We start from the raw sequence: 13,750 nt of genomic DNA on the forward strand, positions 1-13,750 counted from the left end.
TTATTTCAGATTCTTTTTGTTTATCGTTCGTAATTATTTATATTGGTTTTTTTTATATAACAGTGATTTGAAGTTTAGGGCAGTTTTAGCAAAAAAGCAGGTTTCTCAAGGCGCCATTTCGGAACAACCTGGCAACCCTGAATGCTGGGAACGTTGGCCAGCGTTTGGGAGCGCAGTTAGGAGATGCATGCATGCACAGTGTGTGGTGGAGGAGTCACTGTGGAGATGTTCACAAACCTGAATTGGAAGAGCGCGGATTAAATCTTCGTCTGTTTCGAACCAAGCCGCTTAAAAAAAGGGGGAGAGAAAAAGCTTTCTTCAAAGGCATACAGGTACTGGCATTAAATCCAAAATAGCATGGTGTTTGTGTTTATGTTTGAGCATTAAGGTAGGTATTCCTTAAAAGGCACAGTTAAGTTAAATGTGTGGGAGATGGACTTGGTCAAGCCACACTGTGAAAGTGATTTGTGTTCCGCTGTTCAGCCTGCCAGAATAAATAAATAAATAAAGCAGCTCCTTTAGGGAATATAGTCACCGCAAAAAGAAAAAGAAGAAAAAAAGAGATAATTAAATTAATTTGGACCAGTAGTTTTTATTTTGGTACCAGCACCTGCATGGAGATTTAAAAGAGAGATAAAAAATGCGCATTGAGAAGAATCAGCACTGCTAGAGATTTTACAGGCTTCTGTATTGAAGAGTCTTTTTCTACTAAATACCCTTTTAAAGTCTGTGGGCGAGCCGCAAAGTGGTCAGGATAGCGCAATGTTAATGTGGAATGACAGAATAAATTGTTACACTGCAGTTAAGTCAGTGAGATGAGTTCTGCTAACGCACTGGGCTTTGGTATGGTGAGGCTTTTAGGCAAGGCTCTGAAGCGTCTATGCACCTGTGTATGGCATCAACAGGCTCTTTATCTGTTACCCTGCTTCTGTATTACTGCAGGTTTTAGGTTTCCCTAAACCTAATCTGATGAAGGGTTGTTAATGAGCTTAGAAATGGAGTCCGAAGGTAGAGAACACTGAAATGTGCAGAACGAGGGGACCATGACTGTTAAACGCTTGTGTTAAACTAACATCTTGGGTTGAACTGATTGATCACATTTCTTCAGATGGTGATATCCCATCCATTCTGCCTAGTAGATCACATTTTCTTTTTGTCACCTCTGCCTGAGTGAGATTCAGGTCCAGTTCCCAATTAACCTCTCTGCTCACCCAACTGGCTTGAATTTCTTGGATTGACTGTGGATGGCAGAGAGTAAAGAATTGGTGAGAAGGGTTGAGAAGCTGATGATCCAGCCCCTCCGATCTTTGAAGCAATTTGCTTTTGTGTCTGTCACCGATGTGTAGAGGTGCGACTGGAAGATTGCTTTCAACCTGTGTGATTACACTCGATTCTGTCAGATTTAACACATTTCCATCTCCTTCGTGTTCTGTGTACAGAAGCAACTTTCACAGGAATTTCAAGCAGCATAATTTCAAGCAGCATAATCGCAACCAATAAGTGGACAGTAAAACTGATAAAAGGTGGCTTGAATGAGGGCACTATATTACTTCTGGATTGCTGTGGGAAGTATATTAATACTTTAGTTTTAATCATTTACTGTGTTATTGATTTTGGCTAACTGTTTTGCTGTTCTTGCTGAATATGCCCAAAGCAGACCTTGGGGAGTTTTGTTAACTTGGGCAACATTCGTAGTGCTGCTGTCCTTCATGATTCATTGTGACTGTTTTAAAAAGGTGAGTAGTTTCATTTTTTTCCCTATTTTGTTGCAGATGAGTCTGATCCTGTTTGCCATGTGAGGACTGATATGTAAGCCCAGGTGTCATCCCACCTTGCGGGTGGTGGGGAGAAGAAATGCTGTGCTCCATTGCCATGACAACAAGACTTATTGTTCTAACCTGGCTCGTACAGACGAGTGCATGGGGCACTCCCATTGTGCCAGTGCCCGAGGCAGGGGAGAGGGAGCGACTGGAGCGGGCACTAAACCATTCCAAGCAGGGTGTGGTGAATTCCAGTGGCCAGCAGCGCCTGGAGGAGATTGATAATCTAGGACTGGAAGGGGTTAGTGGAGGCAACAGAACAAGCAGTAGCAAAATGAAGCCCACCTGGAGCTCCTTAAAGCGAGGATCCAAACTTCAGGGAAAGACACAGAAGGCCTGGGCTGAGCAGAACTCTGTGAAGAAAACTGATGAAGAGCCAACAGGAGAGGCCAATGAATTAGTGGACACCACTGATGAGTACGCTTACCCTGATTATAGAGGCAAGGGCTGCATGGACGAGACAGGGTTTATGTTTGCCATTGGTGAGAAGTTCACTCCTGGACCCTCCACATGCCCTTGCCTGTGCACAGACGAGGGACCCTTGTGTGACCAGCCAGAGTGTCCAAAAGTCCACCCTCGTTGTCTGCGTGTGGACACCAGCCAGTGCTGTCCTCAGTGTAAAGAACGGAAGAATTACTGTGAATTCAGAGGAAAGACCTACACATCACTGGAGGAGTTCAAGGTTAGACCAAATTTGCTGCAATAATGGCTTATTATTATTCCACTGCTTCATAAACAGTGAAATCTTTTTTTCTTCAGCGTAACTAATATGTAAACAGTCATTTGTTTTTATTCCACCACCCGTATGATTGCACTTAATATTTCCAGTAATTGCTTTATGCACTGGATATTATTAATAAACAATTAATGATATAGTTCGAGTGATAGCTACAGTATATTTTGTGGCAGAAAAAATGACAGTCAGCTCAAGTGCCACTCACATTATGCCATTGGTTCCCTGGATATCTGTTCATCACATAGGTGAATTGAATTTTTGTGCTCTAGTGGACTCAAGTTGAAGTAATCTAATATGTGCACATCATACCTTGATTCACTATTGATTGCAACAGAACAAAAATGTGCTGCGTTCTTGTTCTTACTTTTTCTTTGTCTCACTCAAAGGATTCATCAAAGGATTTTTTTCTAATCTTATCCGTGTCCACTCGGAATAACCCCATAGGAGATGATGTTATTGTTTTCCCTGGTGTTCTATGATCTAAATGGCGTCTGTAATCCCAGGGCTGCTATTTAGATGCAAATCATGATGCTAAAAAAGAAGGACACATTTTGGTCGTTATCCATATGACAGTGCTTACAGATTAGTCACAAGCCTTCCTCCGACGCAGCATTTGTGTCATCAGGTAAGAAGCCGTATCAGGTCTATAAATTATTCTTTTTGTACTGTGAGTGACTCAACAGAGAGAGATTTGTAGCTGCTTGTTGTTTTTACCTGTTGTTATGTTTCTGCTCATTTTCATGCCTTCATGTTTTTCATATTCTGCTCTTCCTTTGCCTTATCATTGGAGACCTCTGCAACACCACACACTCACAAATTAAGTCGATTTACAAAGAGTGCCAATATCTAGGGGCCGGATTTGTTATTCCTAATACATATGCAAAAGGAAACCTTAACAATTAGAGTCTTGGCAGAGGTTACTAACTCAGAATAATATCTGTTAAGACCCTGCAGGGCTGTCCTCTTATGGAAGCAAGGTGTGATCTCATCTGTTCTACATTTATCAGCGTTTTCAGTTTTCAGTGTAGATGTTGCAAGTTCATGCTCAACAAGTTGCCAAAAATAAATCCTTTTTTTCTGGCAGAAATTGAGTAGCATGCTGTCCATTGTTCTCTCAGCTCGAGATACTCTTCATGTGTTTTGCGCCTGGAAAATAAAGAGCAGTGAGCAATACCTATTAGTAAGCATACTTGCTGTTTTCTGGGGCATTAGGATGTGGATCTGTGAACACCAATACATTAGCAAACCACTGTATAAGCCTCTGGATTTACCATGCACCAGATACTAGGCTTTCTCCTGTGGTGATGTTCTGCCATGTCTTTCTTCAGTTGCTGCTTGTTCTTAGAGTGGAAACCTTCAGCAAATAAAATGCCTTCTCAGTTGAATTCAGGGCCACTGCAGAACATTCCACTTCGTTGCCTTAAAAAGTCTTGGGTTGCGTTCGAAGTATGCTTCGGGGCATTGTCCACCTGCACTGTGAAGTACCGCCCGATGAGTTTTGAAGCAGTTGGCGGAATTTAAGCAGATAATATAGTCCTATACACTTCACATCATCGATAAATACAAGGGAATCAGTTCCACTGGCAGCCACACATGCCCATGCCATAAGATTTGTGGTATTCGTCAGATCATGAGCAGTTCTTTCCCTTCTCCATACTCTTCTTTTCCATCATTCTGATACAAGTTGATCTTTGTCTCATCACTCTTAGAACTGCGTAGGCATTTTTAGATGTGTTTTTTTTTTCACAAACTTTAATCTGGCCTTCCTGTTTTGAGGCTTACCACTGGTTTACATCTTGTGGAAAACCCTCTGTATTTACTCTGGTGAAGTCCCATCATGATTGTTGACACAGATTTGAGCTCATATTTATTATTTAATTTCAACTCCATTATACTGTGATACACAGTATATGATAGACAGCTAAAATAACAATAACTTTGTCAATCTTCAAATATTTATGGACCTTAATGTGTGTATTGTATATAATGTATATGCTAAATACACTAAATTATGCTAATATACATTTTGCTAAATATACATATGCTAAATACATTTTGGTCTTTTGGCCATTTTGGCCAAAAGACCAAAATGAAAGCACACAATTGTCTAGAATGTCATTGTCTGCTGTAGCATTACAACTTCCCTTCGCTGGAACTAAGGGGCCCAAACTGTTCCGGCATGGTAATGCCCCTGTGAACAAACTGAGCTACATAAAGACATGGTTTGCCAAGGAGTGGAAGAACTCAAGTGGCCTGAGCCCTGACCCCAACCCCACTGAACACCATAAGGATGAATTGGAATGCTGACTATGTGCCAGACCTCCTCACCCAGCATCAGTGCCTGACATCACTAATGAATAATCCAAAATCTAGTGGAAAGCCTTCTCAGAAAAGTGGAGGTTATTATAACCTCAACGAAGGGACCAACTCCATGTTAATACACATGGTTTTGGAATGGGCACATATGGGTGTGATAGTCAGGTGTCCATATACTTTTGGACATGTAGTGTGTATATACACACACACTTCATAAATATATGCTCTTTTGGATTAATGTATAGTGTGTTTGGTATCTCTGTGTAACCATTGCTGTGTGTACATATGTAATGTTTATGTGGGTTCATGTATCTAGGTGTCTAGGTGTGAGAAATGCCGATGTGAACCCAGTGGGGAGGTTTTGTGTTCTGTGTCAGCTTGCCCGCAGACAGAGTGTGTGGATCCTGTATATGAGCCTGACCAGTGCTGCCCAGTGTGCAAGAGTGGTGAGTCTCCTATCTCTGGCGCTCTCCCTTTCCTTTTTCCTTTTCTTTTACACTCTTTGCCTTAATCTAGCTTAGTCTATCTCTCTCCCTGTCTTTGTTTCTGCTTTTTTCCCCTCATCCCCCTCTGAGTCTCCCTGTCTCCTATAAGCAAAGTGAAAATCACTTCTCAGAAGTGACTGCAGTGACTTGCCTGCAGTACGTTCAATTACCCCTTTCCCAGTTCACCAGAAAGACAGCATGATAGAAGTGTATCGCTGTACCATGAGTGGACTTTGCATGTGTTTCCATCTCATTCATCCATTGACAACCTGAACTTTTACATTTAGATGACCTAAGAGGTTTAGATTTTTCAATAAAATTAAATATTTTTGTGAACTGTCATGATGTCACATTATGTAAGTTAAATGTATTTGCTTTTAACTTACATAACATACATAGAGTTCTGTCTTTCCTTTTACAAAATGCAGTTGAGCAAGTAAATAATTAACTGGGTACCTTTATAAAAGCACCATAAAGATTTCATTTAAATAAATAACCAAAGCCATTTGACTTTTTCCTCATCACCTGTAACTTTGCAGTACTCAAAATTATGGTGGAAAAGCACTAGGTGTTTTATAAACTATCATTTCACTACATGACAATGAATAATCTGAATAGGACCAATATCTGCAGACGCATTAAGTTTTAAAAATGGCTTGATACTGTTTTCCATTAGCAACGTTAACGGAATGGAGACGTTCTTTCACCAGTACTTGCACTAATGAACCATCAGAGTTCCTCTGCCTGATTTATGAAGGTGAGATGAGGTGATTAACTCTAGCAGGTGTTTCAGGCCACTAATGATTAAACATTTGCACAAAAAAAAAATGTTATCATTTTATTTGGCTGGAAAAAACTGTAGAGTGGGCTGCAGAAAAGCACACAATCAGGAAGCTGCCGAGAATAGAAAAAAAACTCCATTTACTGCAGTGCTGAGATGCCGTCTGATCAGTGCAAATGAAAAATCCGTCTTTGCACTTTTACTTTTCTGGGCTGTGCCCGTTGGCACTATTTGGCTAATGAAATGAGCTAAAAAGCCTTAACATTGCATAAAAATGAGTTTTTGTGTGGGTTGCTGCATCAGAACACATTATAGTGTTGTGGGGAAAGTTTGCAGAATCAGATTAAATGGAGCCGTGGCAATCTGAGATCATTTCAAACAGCACACCCTATACTGTGTCTCCCTGTGCTTCCTCTCTGATCCTAATGTAGTATGGCACCATGCTTTCTTCAGCAAAACAGATGGCAACTCGGGATATGGATCTTGGACTTGGCAGCTAAAGTTCTGTGCTTAGTTGTCAATAAACGAGGCAAGGCCATTATTTTAAAAAGGCATCTAAAAATGAATTACAGAGGATTTTTTTAAAAGCATGTTTAGGATGCGCAGAATATCTGAGTACATAGACATGGAGCCCATGAAACAGAAAAGCAAATGCCAACAGGAACAGGGGTGGTATTAAGACTGAAGCACCAAACGCAGCAGAACAAATGCCAGCGTGTGCACTCAAGCGGTCAGGATTTATGCTTTTAAGATGAGCTGGAACTCTTTCCTCTCTGCAGAGAATTACAGTTGCTGGTATTTTAAAATATTTCACAAGACCACCTAATTTCAGAGTGTGCTTAACAGGTGGTGCGAAATGAAAATGTAAATGCATTTTTCTTCTGCAGCGTGGCGTATTTCCGTGTGAAACTGTTCTTTTAGGGGGGTAGGCCGGGGGTTTTGACTTTATTCATCAAAATTTGATTGCCATGTGAAAAGTGCTCAGGCCAAAACCAACACGGAGTCAGCTCTAGATGCTAACCTGCAGTCAATTGTGAAGGACAACTCGCGTGCAACACCACTGGCACACTCATTAGAGAAGGCAGAGATGGAGGAAAGGGCCAGGATCAGGCCATACTTATTTAAGGATGTACGTGCAGCCGAGAACAGCAAAAAGCAGAGGCCAAAGTTTGTGGTCCCTCCTGCGAGCATCTTGATGTGTTATAAATGGTAAAACATTGGTTATTAATATGGGGTGTGCTGAAAGTCTCCATACATAGGGGAAATTAACATTAATTTAGCAATATGTAACTTTATTTACAAAACATCCTCTACATGATTGCTGTTTCTTTGTAAACACACACAGTCATCTCTCCTACTCTTGATGAACTGCTGTTAATGCATGTTATTGCATGTCCATTGCAACCTTGCGACAGCTTTACAATCCGGCCATGAGAATGATTTACTTAATACGAATATGTTCTTCTTTTGTCAAAGTCATTCTTAAAGACTGTCTGAAAAATATATATATATATGATGTAAAAAAAGTATGAAAATGTTTGGAAAACATTTTGCTAAAGAGTGTTAATTTCCCCTATGTATAGAGACTTTTGGGACACCCTGTATTTTATTTTTAGTCCAGCCCATGATTCTGCAATAACATTAGTAAAACTTTAGTAAAAGATTACAAACAAAAAAATTGCTTTTAAGTAATATGCCCAGATGTATCTAACCAAGGCCATGAGCTAGCAAAATGTAAAAAGTCAGTCTTGATATCAGGTTGTCTTTAAGTTTGATTGCGTTCATAACATATTGATTGCATTCAGGATTCTGTAATTTTCCAATTCCATGTGAACAGATTTTGCTATAAAACATTGGCACTTCTTTTTATTTCCTGATGTTTGGAGAGTCTAGTAAGTGCGGTATCACTTTTGTGGCTCTCGTTGCAGGGGTACAAAGTGTCTGGAACAGATGTGGTATGATAGGTAGGCAGATGCTCAGACCTCCTGAGATTTACACGCATCAGAACTAAGACTTCAAAGCCTTGCTCTGTGACACTACAGGATGGCTGCCTTGTAAGGCAGCTCGAAGCTAGTCTGCACTCCTAATAAGGTTCAGCTGTGTGCCACCCCAACGTCATTGTCTTACATTCAGTCTTACTTTCTCCACATCTTTTGTTTGGCATAGTTCTTAATCAAAACAGAATCCATGTGAGTGTTTAATTGGAACCATTAAGAAGCCATTATCATCTGGCTGACACTAATTTGGTCTGGTTACAAGAAAGAGAGCCTTGAGTCTGGAGTTTTTTAGAAAAATGGAATGTCTTCTGAATGAAATGATAATAGCTGGTGAAGAAAAGAAGAAATTGGAGGTGTCATCTTCATTTTGGATCGTGGACTTGACGCAAAATGGGAAGGCGCTATGGAGAATCAGTAAATAAACCGGATGCTGGCAGTTCTCCTAGAATCATAATCATGTACCCAGTCAATGCTGAGCACACTTTGCCCAGTGGGGCTGCATTCTGGCCAGCTTATATCAGGTCTCACAGAAAGCCGGCAACTCAAAGGGGATATATATCTATCATTTTCCACAGTTATTAGGCTATTATATCATTTCTTCTATTTCTTCTGTGGCCAGTGCAGGCTAATATTAAGAAGTGCAGCTAAGCCAAGGACAGTTTAAGCCTCGTGAAAGCCTTCATCGTGACATTGCATCATATTCACCTAAATGTCATTAATTTTATGTAGCTGTTTGGACATGAAAAGCACAGAGATTTTTGAAAGCAGTTCAGGAGCTTGATGTCTCCATTTGTTACTTATGAAGAGGCGAGGTTTAGGTCTTTTTAGGACTGCTGAATGAAGCATTATGTGCAGTCCCTGGGATGTGTTGCTGGGGCGGTATGCTGGGAGACACTTGAGGAAGTGCCATGGGGTTGAGATGAAAGTGAGTGCTATTGGTAACATCCACCACAGGCAGTTGTTCATGAATATCAAAGAACATCTGCGAGCGGCAGCATCGTTGGGAATCGAATTGAAGGCGCAAACACACTCACACAATCGTGTCTAGCATGCAAGCTGTGCTTTTAGTCACTCACGGGCTGTCATTAAATACAAGACTTGACATTAAACATTTTCCTTCATTTATGCAACAGCAGAGCAGCGCCAGAAATGTCACTCCGTCTTGGAAAGAGGGAAAAAAATAAAATTTTTTGAATTACTGGGTGTCTCAGGTCAAACATACAACAAGTCGCACAACCTCAAACAAGTTTCTTTCAGATCGGATGCCGCCATGTTTTTCAACTCGGTGACCATGCAGGCAGAACATGTCTTCCTCTTGTACAATAACAGGAGCTCACAGCATGGTGCTGTAGAAGGTTTTTAAGAGCACAGACTTGCTGCCTATTTCCCTGACGTGCGCTCCATTTTGGCAACCCTGCATCTTGCAAGCCATTGCCTTGGCAACACACGGAAAAACAGGCGCTCCTCTTGAAGAGCTTAGACACTGGGGTCGCTGCAAAGCCAAGCAGGTTGCAGTAAACAGGCCGAGTGAGAGCTGAAAGCCCTTCACACTGTGGAATGGCAGGCAGAGAGGCCACAATGCTGGAGGATTAGGTGCTCTCATGTTTTCAAATGAGATCTACTGTATAGATGATTGGGGAAAATATTCATGTCAGAATATGAGGGGCTTCTCAGCGTTCATTATGGGTGCTGTAGGCAAACACACACACACACACCTGGACAGTATTTTGTAATAAGAGTTTATTGCATCCAGTTCTCATTAAAACGAAGAGTAATAATGATCATAAGCGTAATATTTCAAGCAATGTATCCAACAATATTCTAAATTTATTCTCATTGCATTTTGTTATAAGGGAAAACCAGGAGGTTTTCTCGCATCCTTGAATGCTAATTGGTTTTAACTGATAACAAAAATCCAGAGCAACATGTGACTTTTAATGATAATAGCTTAATTAATTAATGTTTGAGCAAAAACATGGCTCTCTTCCCGTAGCCCCACACCACCAAAACTTCATTTTCCTCCAGCACTACAAAGCAAGGTCATTTAGCTGCATTTATAATGCATATGTGCTGAAAGACTGCATTAGAGGGAGATCTTTTAGCTTTGATTCTGAGTGCAGTGTTCATTTGCTATGCTTTGGGCTTTCTTCAAGAACATGAGATGTAATGAGGTATAAAAGATCATACCGTTTTCTGGGTTCAAGCTTTTCTCCACCTTTACTCTTTTTATCTCAATTACTGCTGAAGCATAGGGAAATGAAGCTTATCCCTGAATGCGCCAAAGAGTGTCTAATGGCATCCCCCTTTGAGTTTAGCCTCTACTCCGCTGCTTTGGTACTCAGAATAAGGGTTAGGACCATGTATCTTTTTCACTGGTGTGAAAAATGTAGTGCTGTTGTTTGCGACGTGTTTATTCGACTCATCATTCTTATATTTCTTCCCTCTTCCTCTCTTTCCACCTGTTCATCACTAAGTTTGATGTGTACATAAAAAAAAAATCCTCTTTTGTGTATCAGTTAAATATACACAACAGTCATATTAACTAATATTCAGAGTCAGAGATTAATGTGGAATGCAAATGTTCTTGATGGAACAGCAATGACAGTGTCATTTCCATAAACAGACTTGGTATTCATGAGGGACTCTGAAACTCAGATTGAAATTATTATAAATACAACTGCACTGACGTTTTGACAGCATCAACTAAATATTCATGCAGATTGATGCACCTATATCCCCTAGAGTGCAGCACTTCTGTCTATGATAATGCTTTTGTAGAGGCCGCAAAGCCTAATATCTAGGCTTTGTGCATATCAGTCTGCTGTGGGGAAAAAAAGGAAAAGAGCCCATGTTGCTCAGACCCAGTGTCAGAGGCAATTAAAATGGCATTTTGTGAATGTTTTTTACTTAAAAGGTCAACATAGCACACATCATAAAATGGCAGCACATGTGCTAGTTCCCTTGACTCATTTCAACTTCTTGATCAGCCGTACAGAAAATTAGAGCAAATCTGTATTAGAGATTGGGGTTTTAGAGCCAATCAGTTTTACAATGGTAGCCAGGCAAGGAAGTAGAAATCCCTATTTTTTGTTTCAGCAGTAGCTGAATGTGTTCATGCACTGTCTAAATTTAGACGTTTGTCATTGTTGTGGCTTTCAGAAAGACATTAGTACAGTTCTTTGTGATAAACATCTGCAAAAAAAAAAAAGTATAAGTTAAATTCTAAGAAATATAATTCTAAGAAAAAAATGATAGATTTCTCTTATGGTTTTGCATTAGATATATATTGATTAGTGTGTTTATTACAATGCCATTATACTTCTTACTTCTTAAGCAGATCCTGTCATAAGACAGATGGGGTCTTTATATTGCACATCCATAAATTCTTTACACCTTAATTTCCCTACCTAGTAATTATCTTTAGTCTGACATTGTAATGTGATCATGTTTTATGTAAACCCTGAGGCTGAGGTCTCCAGTGTCTGAGCAGTATGTTTTGTCATGTAATGGTTTTCCGTTGTGATCCCCAAGAGGACTATTTCCATGCTGATTGCTATCTGTGTGAGGTTATGCTGAAGTGGAACACAAAAGGACTGCAGGCAAATTAGATCATTCAGGCTGCATTTATGTACATCAGCAGACGAAGGGGGGAAAATGAACATTGTATATTATAACTATTTAAATGTTTGACTATTTAGGTATTCCAGACTGTACTGCTATTAAGGAGGATGCTAACCAAAACCCCATTAACAGCTACATAAAGCAACACCATGTTATACTGTAGGCTAAGGATTCACGTTCATCAATCTCTAAAGACCTGCATTGTAGGTAATGATTTGCATTTAAACTCCATTATATTGCATTCAGTTTTGTTGTGCTTTAAATGGGGCAGGGCTAAACGCTGAGCACATCACTGCATTTCGCTAAATCTCTACAGAAAATAGGGCTGGGCTGAGAAACAATTTGTTGACATCGCTTGGGCTGCAATCAGTGGAGCACAGATTGTGTGCTGTTTCAACATTTGATGATGTGCCTTTGGACTCTTCAAGGCCATGATGTGCTTCTCACAACGAATTTACAAACCAGTTTTTCCTGACCATTTCTCTTTCTGTTTTTCAAAGAAAATGATCTGGGGGAAAAAAATATAATCCTTTCAATTGAATGTTACATAGACAGGTGAACTCAAACGTTGAACACACCTGGTATTCATTACAGATTCATCTTGAGTCATCTTGGAACACCTGTTGCATTTTACTGTTACTGCTTAGTCCTCATTTGGAGAAAAATAATGCGCTTAGTTTTTAGCTCTGGTATTTTTAAAGCTCCATGTTACTTTTTTATTTTTATTTTATTGTAGCACTTTTTCTGCATCTCACACCTGTATGATATTTCTTCTTTTTTGTAATGACTGCATTTCAGTGTAACCTGAATTCCTCTCTACAGTAAGCAAACAAATTTGTACACAGGATATGTTCTCCATGTGTTTTAACACTATTTATTTTTTATCTCTCTCTCTCTGTCTCCGTGCATTTAGGACCCAACTGTTACGCGGACACTGCAGTGATCCCGGCAGGCCGCGAGGTTAAGATTGACGATTGCACCATCTGCTACTGCACTTATGAGGAAGGCACCTGGCGCATTGAACGGCAGGCCACCTGCAGCAGGAACGAGTGCCAAGGAAGCTAGGGCTACCTAGTGCTCACACCACATCCAGCCTTCACTTAGACAGCTGTCAGTCAGGAGGACACAGCCCATCTGGGCTCTGTAACGGCCCAACAGCAGCACTGAGTCTCACGCACACTGCTGCGATTACATCTGTCATGACTGTTTGTGACAGCTCGTCACGATCTGACCTCAGCCTGTCAGTAGCATTGTCGGTTAGCCTCGGAAAAAGGCCAGTGGCCAGGCCACATTGTTCTACATTCCTCATGCCGTTGCAGAGCCTGAAATATGACAAAGTGTCATGTAAAGTGCTGTGTTCCTGATACTGTTATATATTCGCAAGCTGGAGCAAGGGGCATGGAGGGATCAATTCAGTTATATTACTACATAAACTTTGTATTGAGATTTCTAACTAGTGTAATAAAAGCTATTTATTTACATATGTACTGATAAAATTACAGACATGATGATATTTGATTTACAGTTAAATTATATTTTTTTATAGTTACTGTATTTTGATATGTTGTCATACATGTAACAGGGTCAGACTTTAGTGCTACTTATTAGAATGTATGCAGAATAAACAGCTGTCACTGCGGATGAAGACAAAACGTTGTCAGACGTCTGGAAGACAAACTGTAGCCAGCAATCAAACGATAAACACACTTCTCAGCATGTTCCACAGCACAATGGATGTGATAACAATTTCAGCAAATTAAAGGAGGGAAAAAATAGGAGCTGTTTATGATGTTTATATTTTAGGTTTTTCTTGTGTTCTGGACTGAAGTGCATTTTAACAAGAAAATGTTGCTGTATTTGTGTTTACATGTTTCAAATAAATCAAGTTACACTGTGCACTAATATGTAAGCCTTAAACATTTCTGGTTATGCAGGTTAACTGGGGACACTGTCCCAGTATGGTGGCACTTTTATTTATTTATTTATTATATATT

At 40.1% G+C, this 13,750-nt stretch overlaps 1 protein-coding gene across 1 annotated transcript; it reads left to right on the forward strand.

The window, feature by feature from the left end:
- Positions 1-207: 207 nt before the first annotated feature.
- vwc2 (von Willebrand factor C domain containing 2) lies at positions 208-13,681 on the forward strand. The gene is made up of 4 exons (XM_053621129.1): positions 208-332; positions 1,773-2,502; positions 5,189-5,318; positions 12,670-13,681. The coding sequence occupies exons 2-4, from the start codon at positions 1,855-1,857 to the stop codon at positions 12,819-12,821; spliced, it is 930 nt and encodes a 309-aa protein (XP_053477104.1). The 5' UTR covers positions 208-332; positions 1,773-1,854; the 3' UTR covers positions 12,822-13,681.
- Positions 13,682-13,750: the final 69 nt, after the last annotated feature.

Source organism: Ictalurus furcatus, chromosome 3, assembly GCF_023375685.1.
Source record: "Ictalurus furcatus strain D&B chromosome 3, Billie_1.0, whole genome shotgun sequence".
Classification (NCBI taxonomy): domain Eukaryota; kingdom Metazoa; phylum Chordata; class Actinopteri; order Siluriformes; family Ictaluridae; genus Ictalurus; species Ictalurus furcatus.